This window comes from Dendrobates tinctorius, unplaced genomic scaffold (genome assembly GCF_039654945.1).
Source record: "Dendrobates tinctorius isolate UK_male_01 unplaced genomic scaffold, ASM3965494v1 ptg000177l, whole genome shotgun sequence".
Classification (NCBI taxonomy): Eukaryota; Metazoa; Chordata; class Amphibia; order Anura; family Dendrobatidae; genus Dendrobates; species Dendrobates tinctorius.
Window position 1 is genome coordinate 19,133,015 of NW_027361844.1, and position 22,702 is coordinate 19,155,716.

General features: G+C 43.5%; 1 protein-coding gene across 1 annotated transcript in view; it reads right to left on the reverse strand.

Annotated features, from left to right (window-relative positions):
• Positions 1-22,702, reverse strand: part of TSPEAR (thrombospondin type laminin G domain and EAR repeats) — a 248,864-nt gene that overhangs the window by 78,473 nt on the left and 147,689 nt on the right. The window contains exons 8-9 of the mRNA XM_073551427.1: positions 11,697-11,883; positions 6,832-7,061 (exon numbers count right to left, since the gene is read on the reverse strand). Coding sequence (XP_073407528.1) covers positions 6,832-7,061; positions 11,697-11,883 — 417 coding nt within the window. The remainder of the gene's footprint in view (positions 1-6,831; positions 7,062-11,696; positions 11,884-22,702) is intronic.

Genomic DNA, 22,702 nt, shown 5'->3' on the forward strand with positions numbered 1-22,702 from the left:
ACTGGCACAGGGTCCCTCATAGTGCAATCAAGTGTCTCTGACGGTGGTGGTGCACACCCTCCGTCAGACACACCGCCGTACTATGAGGGGCCCAGTGCCAGTACCGACGCCCACGAGTGGGCCCCCCTTGCTTGGGCAGGGCCCCAGCATTTGCAGTCTTTACCTCTCCCTGCTCCTCCGCTGTGTAATCTGGGCCGTCAAATCCATACTTTGCCTGAAACCGTCTGAGCCTGCCTCCTGATGTACAGACATATATTTTGAATGTGTACGCTATCCATACAGGTTATCCGGGGATACGGTACCCTTTCTAACCTTTGTGCAATCACGTGCAATCCATACTGGGCCTAACACAGTCTGAGCCTGCCTCCTGATGTATAGACATATATTTTGAATGTGTATGCTATCCATACATGTTATCCGGGGATACGGTACCCTTTCTAACCTTTGTGCAATCACGTGCAATCCATACTGGGCCTAACACCGTCTGAGCCTGCCTCCTGATGTACAGACATATATTTTGAATGTGTACGCTATCCATACATGTTATCCGGGGATACGGTACCCTTTCTAACCTTTGTGCAATCACGTGCAATCCATACTGGGCCTAACACCGTCTGAGCCTGCCTCCTGATGTACAGACATATATTTTGAATGTGTACGCTATCCATACATGTTATCCGGGGATACGGTACCCTTTCTAACCTTTGTGCAATCACGTGCAATCCATACTGGGCCTAACACCGTCTGAGCCTGCCTCCTGATGTATAGACATATATTTTGAATGTGTACGCTATCCATACATGTTATCCGGGGATACGGTACCCTTTCTAACCTTTGTGCAATCACGTGCAATCCATACTGGGCCTAACACCGTCTGAGCCTGCCTCCTGATGTATAGACATATATTTTGAATGTGTACGCTATCCATACATGTTATCCGGGGATACGGTACCCTTTCTAACCTTTGTGCAATCACGTGCAATCCATACTGGGCCTAACACAGTCTGAGCCTGCCTCCTGATGTATAGACATATATTTTGAATGTGTACGCTATCCATACATGTTATCCGGGGTTACGGTACCCTTTCTAACCTTTGTGCAATCATGTGCAATCCATACTGGGCCTAACACCATCTGAGCCTGCCTCCTGATGTACAGACATATATTTTGAATGTGTACGCTATCCATACATGTTATCTGGGGATACGGTACCCTTTCTAACCTTTGTGCAATCATGTGCAATCCATACTGGGCCTAACACCGTCTGAGCCTGCCTCCTGATGTATAGACATATATTTTGAATGTGTACGCTATCCATACATGTTATCCGGGGATACGGTACCCTTTCTAACCTTTGTGCAATCACGTGCAATCCATACTGGGCCTAACACCGTCTGAGCCTGCCTTCTGATGTATAGACATATATTTTGAATGTGTACGCTATCCATACATGTTATCCGGGGATACGGTACCTTTCTAACCTTTGTGCAATCACGTGCAATCCATACTGGGCGTGAGAACGGCTGGCGAGCTGTTAAGCAAGCTACAGCACCTGTGGTTTGCACACGTAAGTTTTTCATTTTTTCAGGAATGACGGTTAGGCCTAATTCCGGAACTGCGGTTGACCTGCACTTACTGGGAAATCATTGTTCGCGGGTAATAATTGTCATCAGTGATCCCCATCACTAACGTTGTTCAGCGGGTTATCTGCACCTGTAAGCGACAAACGCTGGCCTTTTCAGTGTAGCGCACATGCTGCCACGGACATGTAATGGCATGACACACCAGTTATTGGCCAATCTCATGTGCCAGAGCCTCACGTGTCCCTCTAGTAAGCCGGACTCGGACCGCGGGGCATGACGAAGTCTCATTCGTTAACGGAATTAAGCTTGCAATGTGTGCATCTGTTCTGTAGCTGGCATGGTTGAGGTTTCCCAGGTGGAGTCGAATTTAACCGTAGGCTCCACTCCTGGTGGTGCCCTTCTGGACATTCCTTTAAGGTTCAGCTTTGCAACCATACTGCCCACGTAAAACAAACACTTTGCCTTCATGAACGCTGTTTGGAGGGTCATGACTCGTGGGAATAACGCCGCCCAATCAGTTAACCTGCTAGAGAGATCGTTCGTTGCTCCCAAGCATGACATCACACTCCCTAGGAAGAAGGTAATGCCACTGTGGCGACCGTACTCCTGGGGGCGACACAAGTGCACTGATGCCCAGCCACTGCTCGATGAATCTGCTGGTACATTGACCCAGACCACTACATTCCCCTCGCACGCTACACGGCCTGAATCTGACCCTGATGAAACTCAGGTTACCCTTCCCATATACAGTTCCATCTTACACGGTGACAAAGAGGAAGCTGCAGATGAAAGTGCAGGTTCGGCCCACCCGCCATCAGACACACCACCGTACTATCAGGGGCACTGTGCCAGTGCCATCACCAACGAGTGGGCCCCCCCTGCTTGCTTAGGATCACAGCACTTGCAAAGTTGAAATACTGTGCAGTGAGATGGAAGATGGGGACGACGAGGAGTCCAGACAAGTACAGGGATTCCCTAGCGAGGAGACTTATTTGATTGTTTTCAATGTTGGGACAGCAATTTTTGGGGAGCACTATACTCTGGAGAATGATAGATGGGGCCCACCATACACTGGAACATTCCAAAGGTGGACATCAGACACTGGAGCAGCATTTACTGGGCCCATTATACACTAGAGCATTAGAAATGGGGCCCATTATGTTTGGAGCATTATTTGGGCCCATAAGACAGTGGAGCTTCATCCATGGGGACCAACATATACTGTAGCATTATGTGGAGCTCATCATATACTGTTTCAAACATTATATGGGACCAATGATTCTGTATGGAGAAATAGATGGGCCTCGTCATGAGATGTAAAAAGTGAAGTATTTTTCATTGTACTATACCGCTATTTCTCTGCCGTATCGGAGCATGATGAGTTGTGGTATTATGTGTTAAAGGGGCGCTCTTTCGCCCAGGGCACATGAAAACCTGGAGCCAGCCCTACCCCCCCACAACTTTAGCCAAATAACCCCCATTTTTCAGTGCGTAACTTGTATTATGAAGTTAATTAAGGTTGACAAGCTTAAGTAAGAAGAATTGATGCTTTTGGCATTCAAATGGGCACTGTAGGTGTGTTTCCTGTCCTCCTCTCACTGCCGACTTTTATTCCCCATTGACTTACATTGGGTTTCGTGTTTCGGGAAGACCCCGACTTTTCCCTATAATCGGACGATCTTGCTCGACCCGACTTTTGGAAAAGTCGGGTTTCACGAAACGAAACGCGACCCTAAAAAAACAAAAGTCGCTCAACTCTAGTCATGACGACATACTGGTTACCAGAGCTGAGAAACTTCCTGTCATGCGCACGAGGAGAGTTACATTTAACCCCTCAGCGACCTCCGATATGCCTTTTAACGGCGGCAGTTAAGGGTACTTTAACCACAGTGCCGCTTTGTAATGGCGCTGAGGTTATAGCGCCTCCCAGCGTCGGAATTTCTCCGGGGTCTCGGCTGCCGGGGGCAGCTGAGACCCCAGAGAACATGATACGGGTTGGTTTTTACCGACCCCGGTGTTGCAATCGCCGTTATTAACAGTATAACGGCGAACGCAAAAAAAGTCAGATTTTCCATTTAATTTCTCTCCTCTGATGTGATCACACATCAGAGGAGAAATAAATAGGGTCCCCTTGTACCCGAATTCCCCCCCCCGGTTCCTCTGTTGTCCCTGCAGGCCCCCCTGAAGTCCCCCCGGGCCTCCGGCTTCTTCTTCCAGGAAGAAATGGCAGGCGCATGACCAGTGCGCCCGCCAAGATCTGCTGGCCGGCACCCGGCAACAATAGGAGATTTTTTCCTATTGATTCATTTTGATCACTGTGATAAACCCTAGTTATCACCCCCTTAGTTAGGGAAAAATAGTAAAATAAAAAAAGTATTTCCATTTTCACAATAGGGTTAGAGTTGGGCTAAAGTGAGTTGGGCTAAAGTTAGGGTTAGGGTTGGGACTAAAGTTAGAGTTAAGGTTGGGGCTAAAGTTAGGGATAGGGTTGGGGCTAAAGTTAGGGATAGGGTTGGGGCTAAAGTTAGGGTTAGAGTTAGGATTGGGGCTAAAGTTAGGGTTAGGGTTGGGGCTAAAGTTAGGTTTGGGGCTAGGGTTTGGATTATGATAACGGTTTGTTTTAGGGTAGGATTGGGATTAGGGTTAGGGGTGTGTTGGAGTTAGGGTTGGAGTTAGAATTGGGGGGTTTGCACTGTTTAGGCACATCAGGGGCTCTCCAAACGCGACATGGTGTCCTATCTTAATTCCAGCCAATTCTGCATTGAAAAAGTCAAATGGTGTTCCTCTGCTGTGCGCCCAAACAGTGGTTTTACCCCACATATGGGGTTTCAGCATACTCAGGACAAATTGCACAACAACTTTTGGGGTCCAATTTCTCCTGATACCCTTGGGAAAATAAAAAATTGGTGGCGAAAAATCAGTTTTGTGAAAAAATTTGATTTTTTATTTTTACAGCTCTGTTATAAACTTCTGTGAAGCACTTGGGCGTTCAAAGTACTCACCACACATCTATATAAGTTCCTTAGGGGGTCTAGTTTTCAAAATGGTGTCACTTGTGGGGGGTTTCTACTGTTTAGGCACATCAGGGGCTTTCCAAACGCAACATGGCGTCCGATCTCAATTCCAGCCAATTTTGCGTTGAAAAGTCAAACGGCGCTCCTTCCCTTCCGAGTTCTGCCATGCGCCCAAACAGTGGTTTACCTGCATATATGGGGTATCAGCGTATTCAGGACAAATTATACAACAACTTTTTGGGTCCAATATCTTCTGTTACCCTTGGTAAAATAAAAAAATTGGATCTGAAGTAAATTTTTTGTGAAAATGAGTTAAATGTTCATTTCTTTTAAACATTCCAAAAATGTCTGTGAAGCACCTGAAGGGTTAATAAGCATCTTGAATGTGGTTTTGAGCTTCACCTTCAGGGGTGCAGTTTTTAGAATGGTGTCAATTTTGGGTATTTTCTATCATATAGACCCCTCAAAGTGACTTCAAATGTGATGTGCTGTTGTAAAAATGAGAAATCGCTGTTTAACTTTTAACCCTTATAACTTCCGAATAAAAAAATTTGGTTCCAAAATTGTGCTTATGTAAAGTAAACATGTGAGAAATGTTATTTGTTAAGTATTTTATGTGATATATCGCTGCGATTTAAGGGCATGAAAATTCAAAGTTGGAAAATTGCAAAATTTTCAAAATTTTCACCAAATTTCTGCTTTTTTCACAAATAAACGCAAGTCATATCAAATACATTTTACTATTATCATGAAGTACAATATGTCATGAGAAAACAGTGTCAGAATCACCGGGATCCATGGAAGTGTTCCAGAGTTATTACCTCATAAAGGGACAGTGGTCAGAATGGTAAAAATTAGCATGCAAACCACCCTTGGGGGTAAGGAGGTTAAAAAGCCCCAGTGGCCACTTTGAAATTTGCAAGACTTCTAATATATATATATATATATATATATATATATATATATATACACTAGCTGAAGAGCCCAGCGCTGCCTGGGCATAGTAACTAACTGTGGTTAGTTATAGCAAATTATAATTATCCTCCATCCCATAGTCCCGTGCCCATATACCCATCATACATATTCGCCATCCCATAGGCCCGTGCCCATAATACCCATCATACATATTCTCCATCCCATAGTCGAGTGCCCATATACCCATCACACATCCTTCATCTCATAGTCCCATGCCCATATACCCATCATACATATCCTCCATCCCATAGTCCCATGCCCATATGCCCATCATACATTTCCACCATCCCATAGTCCTGTGCCCATATACCCGTCATACATATCCTCCATCCCATAGTCCCATGCCCATATACCCATCACACATCCTCCATCCCATAGTCCCGTGCCCATACACCAGTCATACATATCCTCCATCTCATAGTCCATTGTCCATATACCCATCATACATATCCTCCATCCCATAGTCAACCATTATGACATCATAATGAGCGGCGGGGCTTGCAACCTATGATGACATCAGCGTCGCCATGGCAACCATTATGACATCATAATGAGGGGCGGGGCTTGATACACACACTTTTTCCCCATTATGTAGATAGGGGCAAAATTGTTTGGTGAATTGGAACGAGCGGGGTTAAAATTTCGCCTCACAACATAGCCTAGGACACTCTCGGGGTCCAGACGTGTGACTGTGCCAAATTTTGTGGCTGTAGCTGCAACGGTGCGGATGCCAATCCCAGACATACACACACACACATACATACATACACACACTTGAGCTTTATATATTAGATATATATATATTTTTTTTCTTTATATACAGTATATAAAGATTGTGACGCAGAGAAAACATTGCCATTTAAACAAAATACATAGAGCACAAACACCTGATATTGACAGTATGTGATTTTCTGATAATGCTTCCATTTAAGTGACAGATCTCTCCTATGAGCAAACAGGGTAAGACGAGAGAGGTCAATCAAGCTGAGCAGACAGAATCTGGAGGATAGTCAACAAGTTGACATTTTTATTGTGCCAGGTTTTTTTTTAACTTCAAGCTATGTTCTCTCTAATGTCTTAATGTTTCAGAGTAACATGCATTTATCTATATTGAAGATCTTGTCGGACGTTATGCCTGTGTGGTTATGGCAGCATGAATCTGCTGTCAGGCTTCCTTTAAGCGTGTGTTTTATATTACAGTATGCTTTCATCAGGTATTTAGTTACGAATATTTTATAAAACGTTAGACAGACACTTACCATTAGGGACTGAAAAGGTCTGAAACTTCTCCCAAGCCAGATGTAGATATGAGATTGGATATTAGTGGATGTGCCATTAAAGGTGTTTGCTACAACCAAGAATGAGTATGGTCCAATACTGAAGAATTCCCAGTCATAAGCACCTGAGGTAGGGATGGTCTGATTAACCTCAAAGAGCCCATTGCTTGAGTTCCACTTATAAATAACACTGTTGATATTGTGGTTGTTGCCTATTATAATAGAAACAGCAACAAAATAGATTGTTATAATGCAACTGAAGGCTCTGTTCTACCTGGAAAGAAGGGAGGTATTAAAACAAGAAGAAACGCAGGTAAAAAAATAAGGTGAAATGGAAATGAATCCTTACACATTATGTTGTAGAATTATATCATTATAGTGGTAAAACCTCTCTCATATATATTCCCCATCCTGGTATACATATCCCCCTTCCAGGCCCCCTTCCTGGTATATTTGTCCCCCATCCTAGTATATATGTCCCCTATCCTGGAATATATGTCCACCATGCTGGTATATATGTCCGCCATACTGGTATATATATCTCCCATCCTGGTATATATGTCCGCCATGCTGGTATATATGTCCACCATGCTGGTATATGTCTCCCATCCTGGTATATATGTCTGCCATCCTGGTATACATATTCCCCTTCCAGGGGCCCTTTCCTGGTATATATGTCCCCCATGCTGATATATACATATGTCCCCCATCCTGGTATACATATCCTCCTTCCATGGCCCCTTCCTGGTATATATGTCTCCCATCCTGGTATATATGTCCCCTCTCCTAGTATATATATCTCTCATCCTGGTATACATATCCCCCTTCCTGGCCCCCTTCCTGGTATATATGTCCCCTATTCTGGTATATATGTTTTCCATCCTGGTATATATGTCTGCCTTCCTGGTATACATATTCCCCTTCAATGGCCCATTCCTGGCATATATTTCCCCCATCCTGGTATATATGTCCCCCATGTTGGTATATATGTCCCCCATGCAGGTATATATGTCCCCCATGCTATGTCCCCATGCTGATATATATGTCCACCATGTTGGTATACATGCCCCCCATGTTGGTATATAAGTATGCCCCACATCCTGGTATACATGTCCTCCTTTCATGGCCCCTTCCTGGTATATATGCTCCCCATGCTGATATATATGCCCCCCAAAGCTGGTATATATGCCCCCCATGCTGGTATATATGCCCCCAATGCTGGTATATATGCCCCCCATGCTGGTATATATGCCCCCCAATGCTGGTATGTATGCCCCCAATGCTGGTATATATGCCCCCCATGCTGGTATATATGCCCCCTATGCTGGTATATATGCCCCCTATGCTGGTATATATGCCCCCATGCTGATATATATGCCCCCCAATGCTGGTATATATGTCCCCCATGCTGGTATATATGCCCCCCCATGCTGATATATATGCCCCCCAATGCTGGTATATATGCCCCCCATGCTGGTATATATGCCCCCCAATGCTGGTATATATGCCCCCCATGCTGATATATATGCCTCCCATCCTGGTATACATGCCTCCCATCCTGGTATACAGGTCCTCCTTTCATGGCCCCTTCCTGGTATAAATGTCTCTCATCCTATAATTATAACCAAATTATAACAATTATAACCAAGTAAGTGGTGATGAAGTAGTTCAAATCTATTTAAATTGAAGGAAATGAGGAGCAGAAGTAGAAATGTTTAGAAACTCCTGTTTGAATAGGGTACAAGAATACTAATGGATACTTTTTGTGAGACAGAAGAAGCAACAACAATGTGACGAGTTGTACAATTGTTTTTTTCTGTTTTATTGACTAGACAAAAAATATACAAAAGTTTACAGTTATATTACTTTATTACAAATTGTATTTCTAAGATGTAATTTAGAAAATTGCTGAAACATTTTGGAAATATGTCCATCCTTTAAGGTTTGAAGAAAATTAAATGCATCACTTGGAACTGTAAAACTGAGCTCCCATTGAACATGTATTGGAAAACATTCTGATGGCCCATAGACAGCAGGAAGGGACACTGTACTCCTGCCCCTCTTAAGCTCTAAGAGCTGACAAGGGGTTAACATGCTCCTAGAAGTCCTTTTCTGTCCTGGTAGCCTTGTGCTAGACTTATCAGAGCTGGTATATTGACAGAGGCAATGAGAGTTATATCTGGGAATGCACAAATCTATAGCTCCTGCATCTCCGATTCTCTGTAACTCAGTGGCCATAGAGCAGTTGACAGCTGCATTTAACCCTTTTTTGTGCATAGGCAGAGTTAGGGTGGACTTATTAAAGAGAACCATTAAGGAGGATCTAGCAATATGAAGTAAAGGCATGGTCATAATGAAGATGGTATTCTGAATAACTTGATAACTTTGGTGAATCAATACGATCTGTGGTTCCTGTTTAATCCGGATTTGAAGTTTTCATCTAAAAAGATTTCAGTGCACAGGGGCAGGACTGTGGGTGGGGTCTTCTCCTCCTGCACCGGCCCCTCCATCTGCCTCCAGTGTGTCTTTGACCCATCCTAGTATATATGTCCCCCATGCTGGTATATATGTCTCCCATGCTGGTATATATGTCTCCCATCCTGGGCCCATACAGACGCAGGACTGTCGGTGGGGTCTTCTCCTCCTGTGCGGCCCCTCTGTCTGCCTCCAGTGTGTCTATGACTCATCCTAGTACATACATCTCCCATGTTGGTATATATGTTTCCCATCTTGGGCCCAAACAGATTCAGCACTGTGAGTGGGGTCTTCCCCTCCTGTGCCAGCCTCTCTATCTGCCTCCAGTGTGTCTAGGACCCATCCTAAATAAAAAACGAATCTGAACTGAGAAAGTAAGTTAATGTGTATGCACAATGTAATAAGTGCATATTAACACATGACCATTAACCAGAGAAAACTAAGTGCAAAAACACAAATATCCTGAGCTAAAAAGTAAAAAATAAATTGCAAATAATGCATAAAGGTAATAATAAGGGTATTTAGTAAACATAATTTTGATGAAAATAATGTACAAGCCATCCCGCCACGTCACGGCAACCCTTGTGGGACAGTCCTACTCTAGTATTTAAAACCTTTTCACTTGCCAAGTGACGTGAATGTGAACAAGGATCGAGCGGCTGAACCACTAGTAAAAGCTTAAGCCAGACAGGATTGTTTTCCCAGCTCAGAATGAGGGCGGTCACACCCATATATGCACTGAATGCACAATGAAATGAATAAAAAACGAATCTGAACTGAGAAAGTAAGTTAATGTGTATGCACAATGTAAGTGCATATTAACACATGACCATTAACCAGAGAAAACAAAAAGCAAAAAGCGCAAATATCCTGAACTAAAAAAGTAAAAAATAAACTGCAAATAACATCCTAGTATATATGCACCCCATGCTGGTATATTGGTATATATGTCCCTCATCCTGGTATATATGTCTCCCATCCTGGGTCCATACAGACGCAGGACTGTCGGTGGGGTCTTCTCCTCCTGCGCTGGCCCCTCCATCTGCCTCCAGTGTGTCTATGACAGGTCAATGATTTTTCAGTAACCTGCTTCCTGTTTGAAATTTTGCACTACTGCCATCATTGGTTTGGGCGGCACGTGCACAGTTTGATTCAGACCGGTCTTCAGTAAAATGACGTCAGAGGCAGGCGGAGGGGCCTGGAGTAAAAGTAGACCCTACCCCCATTCCTGCCCTGTCCAATGAAATAGCATTAGATGAAAACTTCAAATCCAGATTAAAAAAGAACCACACGATGGATATCTTCACTAAAGGTATGAATTTAATCAGTATAACAGTGCTGCTATGGCCCTGCCTTTACATTATATTGCTAAATCTTGCTGACAGGTTCTCCTGCTTTGCACCTGGCATAGGGACAGAGACACAAGTTGGTGACATTCACACCATCTACCGTGTAATGCATGTTGCGGTGTGTGTCTAGAGAGGTCCCAATTCACACTTGTCACCACAGCCAACATTTTCTAATGTGATGGTTTATCAGTCTCGCATTACTAGTATATAAGCACAGAGGAGGTGCTTCCAGCCAGGAGGGAACTACAGTGTGTAGTTTCTCCGTCAGAAACGTTAGTCATGTGCGCTTAGCTCTGCCATGTTTGCTCAGTGAAAAAATATGCACTAAGAGGAGAAACAAAGTCCAAATACATCAAAGGGAAGCACAAAGTAAGCACAATGAATTGTGGGACCATCCATTTTACTATGCTTCATAGTGATGCAACAGAAAGTAACATAAAGTCTATTTTCTCTGCAGGAATTATCGCCCTCTTCAACTCCTCCCAGCCACTCTGTTCTTCCCTACTGCCAAGGACTTTGCAGTTAGTAGAATTGTAGTTCTAATGATGACTCATGCAGGAAAAAGAGACTTCCTGGTTCTACATAAAGCTTAGAAGGATTCAGCTAGTTGGTTTTTAATCACGTGATGTCATAGACGTAATGGAAAAGAGAATTAACTGACTGGAAGGGGAAAATGAGCAATTGTAAGTACACGGTGCTATATAATATAATGATTGCAATGTATTAAGAGGATAAAAACTTTGATGGGAGGAGTGCTTCTTTAATAGCTATATTTTAGCAATTGTGAATATTTGCCTAATTGCTTTCTATAGTCTCCTAGGCTGAAAATGCCGATTCTAAGTGAGAATTAATTGGTGAAATTGTCATCCAACTAATCTCCAAATCCCCTTCTTTACACACAGTAGAGAAACACAATGAAGGGCTCATTGGAAATACATGGATAACTCTAGACCTTTAATTCAGTTTATAATTAGTTAATAATACATGTACAATCGAACAATCTACACCTTACTTTCAAATTACCTTCTCGGTGATTGGCAACAGCCAAAAAAGTCTCTCCGTCGATGTGAAAGGCCTCCCAGTCGCGAGCGCTGTATGTGGGTATTGTCTGATACTGAAGAAATTTCATTTTCTTCGGATTCCATTTGAAAATGACTGACAGCTCCTCTCCATCATCATTCTTCTCAAAATTGGCCAAGGCTAAGAATATCTTATTAGGAAGAAGGTATAAAAAAAGTATTTAATGATGAGTTAGACTGAGAATTGAGTTATTAGAGAGAATAAGACACAATCGCCTGTGTTTATCTTTGCTTCCACATCCAAGAAAATTCCAAATGAAGCTACCTCTCCCCTTCCATTATCACCTCCTCAATAGGACTGTGATAACGTGCAGATTAATGAAATCCTGCTAATTAAAGACATTTTGAAAATCATTTTCTTAATGACTGATCTGAAGGTCACGATTGGGCTTTGTTAATAATGTGTTATGCTGATACGAAGGGGTTTCAAGATTTAAAAAGATGACTAGTTATAATAATTATAAGGCAAAGTTATTATAGATCATTAATAGTACAAGGAATTGCTATCAAATGTTAACACCAGAAAAGAAGAGAAACCTTGCCAAAGACAAAAAAGTAAATTTTAGGTCAAATCAAGGTTTATTTCTTCTCTATAGATTAAAATCTTAGAATATTTCATGACAATCTTTGCTTAAACCATGCAGGGATACATCAAAGTCAAGTTTAAATAGAACATACATGGTCATTCTATAGGTCAGCAACCCTCAATACTCCACCTATTGCGAGACTACAACTCCCAGTATTCCCTGACAACTTAGGATATCAGAGCATGTTGAGAGTATCAGTTTGACAATGGTTGGAGTGCCACAAATTGCCGATTCCTACTAAATTTTGGTAACAGCAGTCACATTGTGGCATCACCCTAAAATGAAAAGTCCTTAAACTGTATAGTAGCTTGTCAAAAAATGTTTAGCTGAAAAGCATTTTTTAATACTCTTTGTCATTGGATACAATTTCCCTTGAGAAACAAAAGGTCTCTAGTTCATTCTATCATAAGGCAGCCCAATCTTAATGTGAATGGATATTGCTACAATTGAACTAAACGTGACCCTGATGCAATTGAATCAGCTACACCACTGAAGAAATGGCACATCAATGCCTTAGATCCTTGGGCACTCATTTTTTTTCTAATTTACCATTGCTGTTATTGTGATCATATTTTGCATTGTTGTGGGGGAACTTTGGTTTCAGCGGTGTTGTGGGAGGGTCATGGATTTGATTGCGATTGGGTCCATTGTTACTATCACTTATAAGAGCACTATGGCTTGCCTTGATGTAGGGACATGTCAACTCTTAATAAAGCTTCCTCGGCCACCTTGGCACAACCTATGGTTATGCATCCTACCACCACTGCCGAGGCTCTTGGGTTGCACCCATGGAGTAGCTGCTGGATGATGGAGAGTTGTGAGTAAAATGGCCACCAAGTTGAGTAAGCACCAGAGAGGCAGGGACAATGGCAAACTTGGTAGCCAAAGATGTCATTAGAAGATTAGCCTGGATAAGTTTGATTGATCAGGCAAAGTCGTAAACCAAAAGAGGTAGCAAAAAGTCCAGGGTCAAATCCAACACGGTGTCCAAGAGGTTAATCAGCATAGCACAGGTGGGGAGGGGGTGTGAAAACCCTTGGTTAAATGCAGAACATTCATCTGAATTAGTGCAAATATGCAATAATTGGAATGAACAGGTGTAACATGGAGATTTAAACAGTGTGCAGCCTGTTAGCTGCCAACCCCTTCCTGGCATGGGCCCACTTACCCGGACCAGCTAGTGGCTGTGCAGCATGACATACTCTAGATATATGACTGGGTGGTGGAACCTTACAACTCTTCACATTACTTGGCAGAATAGTAAGGTTGACTACCTCATCATTTCCTTGCTGTAAATATTGCCCGTGGAGTCATGGTGGCAGCAAAGGGACTGAATAGGGGTCAAGCAAATATTTGCAGCCCTATTAAAGGTGTATAAAAGCACATTCCTGTTTTGCTTCCAAGTTAAACAAGCATTTTTCATTTTTCAGAACTGATTTTGTGGTGCACAGCTGGAAGGCTCATCTTTTTTATTTTTAGAGCAATCAACTATTGATAACATTATCTGGTTTGATGTCAAATAACTTATTAAAGGCTGCCTAACATCTGTGAAAACCCACTGCTAATTGCATCGAAAACAACATAGTACCGATAATATGACTTCTCCCTAGTTAAACCGTCATCGTCTTTTAGTCAACCTGTCATTCAGCATTAGAAGAAATACTTTACACATGTTCGTCTAGCTTGGATTATGTTTACCCAGGGTTTACCAAGCTTTGATTTCTAAAACTTGTGTGTATAAAGCCTAAAAGAGTTAGCATTGCAGGTATTGAGAACATCTAGTGTTTGCTTCATTCAGCCCTCCTTGTTGAAAAAAAGGCTAATGCTGAGACCACGGAGTAAGGAAAAGATATATAAAATGCTTAGACTGTGGTTTCTTCTTGGTTAAGAGAAATATATTGATCTTCTGTTAAGCTCCACCATAACGCATTAAGCTGTTGTCATCCACACCAGCTGATATAGATGGGTTTGGCCGACAATCTAATGTTTATAGAGGTACCTTACAACTGATTGTGGGGAGAGATCTTGATCTGGCATGACTAATTTTGGACTGGCGATTGCTGTGTTATCCTGGAGATAAGCCGCCAGCAGAGATATCTGTTAGCGGATTTCTCATAGAGAACACAGGAGCGCTCAGTCGAATGAAAGCTTTTGAGTATAAGAGAGAAGACAAAGAAGGCTGTAGGCTGAATGATTGGCCAAAGACTTGTTCAGTCGACAGACATGTAATATATATATATATATATATATAGGGGCTTTTAAGATAACCTGTCACCAGGTTTTTCCCATATAAGATACTGTCACCACCAGTAGGGCCTCTTTTAAAAAGTTACCAATGTTAATTTGCCAGGTATCCACATCTGTGGCTGTGATTACAATGTACTCCAACAATTCAGTATGCTTCTAAGCATATTCTGGGGACACATAACGACCCTCACATATGGTTCCTCTCACTGTCTCACATACCCCCTCTGTTCAAACTTGTGGGGTTGAACACCTGTCACCATACAGGGTACTGTGACAGGGCATCCGCATTCCCTTGCAACATCCTAACTTGATGTTCTACTGAAAAATTAAAATTTTGCATCAACAGAAACCATCTGGTGACCCAATCATTCCTCTCCTAAGCATTTCTCATCCAGACCAGAGGTGAGTGTTTTGCCAGCAGTCGGAACTTCTTCACTATGCTAAATTTTTCTCTGTCGGGGTAATTTTCCTGCTCAAGTAGGTGACCGGATGTTCTCTGTTCACCTCTTGCAAGAGAACTGCTCCTAGCCTTACCTCAGAGGTGTCAGATTGCATAATAAACCCATTGCTAAAGTTGGGATTGATAAGGATGGGCTTGCACAGCACCAACTTCATGGACTGGAAGACATCCTCCTCCTGAGGATTCCATTGAACCATGACTGACTTCCATCCTTTTAAGAGATCAGTCAGCGGTGCCGATCTCCCAGCAAAATTAGGTATAAACAATCTAAAATATGCAAGCACACCGAGGAAGACTCTCATCTGTTTCATAGTAAGAGGCCGGGGCCAGTTTTGAACGACTTTGATTTGATTTATTTTGGTTTTGAAAATCATACGGCCATTCACGTACCCCTAATACCGGGCTTCCTCAAGACCTAAGAAAGCAATTCAACAAAGACTTTAGCATCATAATTAACAAAATAGATTCATGAGGCAAAGGCCAAGCACTTTAGATACTGAATATAGGACAAAATAGGGACTGATCGTAAATCAACAATAGGACACCAACACAAAAAGAACGATCAACAAGTCCAAGATTAATATGAAAAATTCGTAGAAAAATCCTTTATATATAAGCATACAGGTGAAGCATAAAACACCACTATGTGAAAACAGCTCTAAAACATGGGACGCTCATACATTGCGCATTCACCTCATATATATAATAAATTATAGCCAAATAGAATTGCATAAATAATCTCCCCTGAGCCAATTCCTACATCATATGCCATAGTGTTAAAAGGAGTTAACACAGATCCGAATCCACAGATTGCAGATACATGTCTCAGAAGGTAGACACTCATGTCATGTATACCAGATAAATAACTGATAGAGTAAACATACCTATGGATCATGCGCGACTTCACGGGGCGGCAACAGGAGGGAGGAGAGGAGAGCAGTCAGTGTACAAGTGTCACCCCGACGTGCGTTTTGGCAGAAGCCTTTGTCAGGTATAGGTATGTTTACTGAATCAGTTATTTATCCGGTATACATGACATGAGTGTCTACCTTCGGAGGCATGTATCTGCAATCTGTGGATTCGGATCTGTGTTAACTCCTTTTAACACTATGGCATATGATGTAGGAATTGTCACAGGGGAGATTATTTATGCAATTCTATTTGGCTATCATTTATTATATATATGAGGTGAATGCGCAATGAATGAGCGTCCCATGTTTTAGAGCTGTTTTCACATAGTGGTGTTTTATGCTTCACCTGTATGCTTATATATAAATAAAGGATTTTTCTACGAATTTTTCATATTAATCTTGGACTTGTTGAACGTTCTTTTTGTGTTGGTGTCCTATTCCTCAAGACCTATCACACATTTTTTGGGGATTTTCCTTCAAGCCCACGGCTCTGAGTGAACCTACTACCGCTTGCACCTGGGACTACTGGGTATGCCAGTCACTACTATAGACGATGATATAATCTAAGTACGCAGATGCATACTTCTTATGGGGCTTCAACACTATGTCCATCAGCCTCTGAAATGTGGACTGGAACCCATGTAACCCAAAAGGCAAGACAGCATAGTGATAGACAACCTCTGGGGTAATCAAGGTGATCTCTTCTTTGCCTATCTCAGTCAAAGACACCTGCCAGTAACTCTTGGTTAGATCAAGCATCATAAAGTACTGGGCCTGTACTAGTCTCTCAATCAGCTCATTCACTCGGGACACTGGATAAAGGTAAAATTTAGAGACCTCATTCAATTTCCGAAAATCGGTACAGACCCGTAGCTATCAGGCTTCGGAACCAGTACAATGTGACTAGTACACTCACTCCTGGATAACTCAATGACCTAGCTAGAGCAACTCCTTTACCTCTATCGAGATGGCTTGCCTCTGGGCCTCTGGTCCACGGCACGGTTACATTTGTGTCCTTACCTGAGGCTCGGTGATAATGTCATGCCGGATCACAGATGTTCGATCGGGTAATTCTGAGAATATGTCCGTATTCCGCTGCACTAATTTCTGAGCTTCCCATCACTGCTGTTTCAAGAAACTTTCACTAATCTCTATCTCGTTGGCAGCCTCTTCCTCGGGCTGGTGTTGGAGACCATAGCAGATGCAACTTGAGTCACTTCTGTAACCAAACATTCATGGTCTTTCCAAGCCTTTAATAGATTGATAAGGTAAATTTGTTCGGGTTTCTTCTTCCCGGGCTGATATATCCTGTAGTTCACCTCCCCAATTTTTCCCCGAACCTCAATTGGGCCTTGAAACCTGATCAAAAACTTACTTTCTGCTGTGGGTATCAAAACCAGAACTCTATCCCCTTGCTTAAAGCACCTAACTGTGGCCTTTCTATTGTAGCCTCGGCTCTGAGCTACATTCACTAGATGTTACTTTTCGATAGGCAGTGTGACGGCCGTCTGCGAATCTGGGCTGCAGTAGGAATCCAAGCAAAGGTCAGCGTCAAAATATCAGAATAGAGGCAGAGGTACAAAAACGTCAGGTAACAGAATGGTCAGAAATCCAGGCTGAGGTCAGAGTTTAACTATAGCAAATTACACAGTAGCACGCAGGGGAACCAAGAATATATCCGGCGGCTTGCAAGACCAGTCCCAAGGTATTTGAGGGATCAGGTCATCCCTCACAGGTTCCCGGACTGATGATGTAACCAGGACCGCCCCCAGGACCAGGCCAGACGGACATGCAGTAAGCCCTACATGATTGACAGAGGGGCGGAGCCTGCAGCCACCAGATGCCTGCGCAGGGGCCTCTTCTCTGTCACCACCCTCACTCCGAGGCGAACCATGGCGCCTCCCAGTGGTTGAGGCAGGAACAGCCGTCCCCGAGTCTGACGGCGACGTGACAGCCCGGCGCCTCCTAGTGACCGAGACCGGAACAGCAGGCCCCGTGGTATGAATGGGTCACCAAGGAGAAAAAAACAAAACAAGCTAAGCCATAGAAAACCAGAGAAGTTGGTAACTATGCAGATTGCAGATCCCTGATCTTACCACACTACTAGCAGTAGCCGTGGAGCGTGCCTACGATGTTCCTAGACGCCTCGTCACGGCCGGAGGACTACATAAGCCTAAAGCAAGAAAAGGGAAAACTAACTGCCCCAGAGCAGACCCCAAAGGAATAGATAGCCCCCACACATGTATTGACGGTGAAACAAGATGAAGGCACAAACACAGGCAGGAAAATAGGCTGAGCAAATGATGGGGCCCAAACTAACTAGACAGGAAAGGAAAGGCAAGTCACTGTCTGCAACCTGCAAAAAACCCTACAAATATAATGTCCAACACTTCTGACAGCAAAATTAACCCTGAAGTCACTAGACTTCTCACACTATATCAGCACTCTGGAATATTCTGAGACAGAGCAGAAATAGACCAAACCAGTAAGGGACAAAAAGCCAATTGGCAAAATACTGATAAATAAGAGTGGAAATTCAGCTCAGCCCCCAGCTGGGGCTGGCAGACCACAACATTTAGCAAAGTCCAAATCCATCAGATTCATCGCTGCTCCTGAATCCACAAAAACCTTCGTGGAAAATGTGGATAAGGAGCAGATCAGTGTAATTGCCTAAAGAAACTTAGGTTTTATACTGCCCACAGCAAATGTGTGTGCAAAACGTTTCTCTCGTTTTGGGCAAAGAGAAATAATATGAGAGACGTCTCCACAGAAAAAACACAGCTTATTATGCCTTCTAAACTCCTGACGTTGTGCCCTAGACAAAACTCTATCACATTGCATAGGTTCAGACATTTGTCCACAAGGTGGCAACTCCTCTCGTGTAGTTTTGCGTTCACGTAAACGCCGATCAATTTGAATGGCTAATGACATAGAATCGTCAAGACCAGAGGGAACAGGAAATCCCACCATAGAATCTTTTACGGTTTCTGACAGACCCTTCCAAAAGAGAGCTGCCAAGGCACCATCATTCCAGGTAGTAAGGACCACCCACTTTGGGAATTTTTGACAGTATCACTCTGCAGAATCCTGACCCTGGTTCAATGCCAATAGGGCTTTCTCAGCTTGATCAATATCATTAGGTTCATCATACAACAACCCCAAGGCTTGAAAAAATGCATCCACATTAGTCAGAATAGGATCTTCAGGTGTAAAAGAAAACGCCCAATCCTGGGGATCGCCGCACAGCAAGGAGATGACAATTTTAACCTGCTGCGCAGAGCTCCCCGAAGAATTAGGCTTCAAGGCAAGAAATAATTTATAATTATTCTTAAAATTCAAAAATTTAGACCGATCCCCAAAAAACACATCAGGAGTAGGGATCCTTGGTTCAGCAGCATGAGAATGAGCGAGATAGGTGGAAATTCCCCGCACTTCAGCAGTGAGCTGCTCCACAGACAATTGCTTAATCTCCATTTAAAAAAAAAATCCTCCTACGGCCCCAGAGAAAAAGAGGAAAAAATAAACATTAAAAAAAAAATTCTGACACTTTTTTTTTTTTTACAATTCTTTCCTGCTTTTGAGTACCCTAGAATCTGCGGTAAGGCTGGTGATTCTGTTATGAATGGGTCATCGAGGAGAAAAAAAAACAAAACAAGCTAAGCCACAGAAAAACAGAAGTTGGTAACTATGCAGATTGCAGATCCCTGATCTTACCACACAACTAGCAGTAGCCGTGGAGCGTGCCTACGATGTTCCTAGACGCCTCGTCATGGCCGGAGGACTACATAAGCCTAAAGCAAGAAAAGGGAAAACTTACTGCCCCAGAGCAGACCCCAAAGGAATAGATAGCCCCCACACATGTATTGACGGTGACACAAGATGAAGGCACAAACACAGGCAGGAAAATAGGCTGAGCAAATGATGGGGCCCAAACTAACTAGACAGGAAAGGAAAGGCAAGTCACTGTCTGCAACCTGCAAAAAACCCTACAAAAATAATGTCCAACACTTCTGATAGCAAAATTAACCCTGAAGTCACAAGACTTCTCCCACTATATCAGCACTCTGGAATATTCTGAGACAGAGCAAAAAGAGACCAAACTAGTAAGGGACAAAAAGCCAATTAGCAAAATACTGATAAATAAGAGTGGAAATTCAGCTCAGCCCGCAGCCGGGGCTGGCAGACCACACAAAAAACTGAATAGACCAACAAAATCAAGTGTGAACATTAGCAGAAAAACTTAGCTTTAGATGACTGGAACAGAGCTGAAAACCAAGAGCTGACAAGCCAGAAGGAATCACCAGCAACTGAATAGGGCGTCGGCTGTCTTAAATCCAATCTGAGAATCCTGAGATCCAATCATCATCATCATTCTCAGGTGGCAGATTTCCACCGATCAAACCAGCCACACCACCTCCCGTCACGACCAGAGGGAGTACAGAAGGGGAACTCACAACTGGTGAGAATGAACTCACAACAGCCCCGAGTTTGGCGGCGAAGTATCAGTCCGGCGCCTCCTAGTGGCTGGCGCCGGAACAGCAGGCCCTGAGTCTAGCGGCGACGTGCCAGTCCGGCACCTCCTAGTGGCCGAAGCCGGAACAGCAGGCCCTGAGTCTGACAGCGATGTGACAGGCAGTATGGATGCAATCTGGTCTTGCATACCCTCAATGTGCTCTATAACACTTATGGGGGTGGGCTCCTGTTCCCGTGTCTCTTTGGAAATGTCCAACAGGCTCATGGTAACGGTACCATATAATATTTCACACAAAGATAATGCTGCGGAAGACTGGTACCTCCTGGATGGCAACCATTAGATACGGCAACAACATATCCCAGTTCTTCTCATCTTTAGCTACCACCTTTTTAACATAGATCTTATGGTCTTATTTAATCTTTCTACTAGACCATCAATCTGTAAGTGGTAGACTGATGTGCGCAACTGTTGGATCTAGAGCAGCTTACACAATTCTTTAATGACCTTGGACATAAAAGGAGTCGCCTGATCCATAAGGATCTCCTTTGGTAACCAAAGGCGTCAGAAAATTGCAAACAGCTCCAGGTAACGAGTCACATAATCCACTACAAACAAGATGTGCTGGTGGCCCTGGGCTGATTTCACTGTTGACCCTACCAGATACATAGCATTCTGCTCAAATGGTACCTTTATAACAGGCAAAGGGAACAGTGAACTATGGAGGTTTGCTGTGGCTGAGGTCAGATGACATTCTGGCCATGACTCACAAAATCTCTGAACCTCGGCATAAACCTCGGGCCAAAAGAACCGCTGCAGAACACGCTCTTGCATTTTTTTAACTCCCATATTAACTGCTAGCAAGTGTTTGTAGGCCATCTCAATTATCTCCCAGCAGTATGAGTGGGGCACTACCAGCCATTCTATTATTTTGTCACAAATTTTGTCAACCCAGTATAACAACTCCTGGTTGACCGAAGTACGAGGAAAAACCGCCTCTCCACCAGGTTGCTGTACCACCCCATTTATCATTATCATCCGTTCCCGTGCCCGGGCTAGTGTAGATTTAGGGAATACTGTGGCACGATTCCGAGTAACCCCAGCAGAGGGCCATATCACTTTCCCAGGATCCTGGGCAGTGTTATACTGGCAGTGGGTCAGAGTCCCGAACGAAGACTTGGGTCAACACATATCGCTTGATCAGGCTAACCACCTGATCTAAGTTGCCTGGGTTCCCTATTACTACCCAGCACTGTATGGCTACTGGCAGCGGTCGCCCCAACCAGTTGAGTACTACACTCTCTACCATCTGGGCTGGGCTGAAGGTTTCAGGCTGAAGCCATTTTTTCTAACTATCTGCAACAAGTCAAAGACCTGAGATATAGCAGGGCGGGACTACACAAAGGACCACTGGTACACACGTTGTACCTGTACATATGTAATAACCCACATTCAGGCAAGGATCTCGCCTTCGAGTTTCCCATAGTTCTAGGCATCCTCCCGTCTGAGGTCAAAGTATTCCTTCTGGGCATCTCTCATTAGGAATGGGGCCATCACTTCAGTACACTGGGATATTGGCAAGCTTTCCCGCTCCATTGTGCGCTCAATCATGGTGAAGAAAGCTTCCATGACGTCCTCGGTATTCATTTTCCTCAGCACTGACCTGACTCTGTCCTAGACCTCAGGATGAATCAGGGTCGGCGATGGGCTTCAATCTGTTGCAGAATCAGGTTCTTAGTCAGCTGCTGTAACTGCTGCTACTGAGACTCCTGCAATTTCTGCTGATGCAACTGGTAGAGGACAAACTGTTTTAGTATTTCTGCCATCTTGTTGGCAGTCCTGGGCTATAGAATTGCAGGCTTGATCACTGACATGCAGCTTACTTTGGGGTATGTTTCAATTCACACTGCCCGCGTTCTCCACTATATGTACGAGTCTAGCAGCATTTACGCCAGTGAATTTAGTGGGACCATGTCCCAAGCAATTTAAAGTAAATGTCCTTTATTGTCCAAATACTACACACAAGAAATTGCTCACCTATGGATCGCAGCTGGGAATACGGAAATAAAATCCAGTGTCGCTGGCACTTCCACCCTCATAAAGTTCTCAGGTGTTATCGTGGTTGCCCACTTTGCTGGCTCTGGTCTGTGTTAGCTTCACACAGCCATGCATAGGTCCACAGCACCTTCAGCTTTGCTACATGTGAAAATTCAAACACAAAACTGACACACCCAAACCTTAACTGCAGGTTTAAATGAAAACCGTGACCATGGG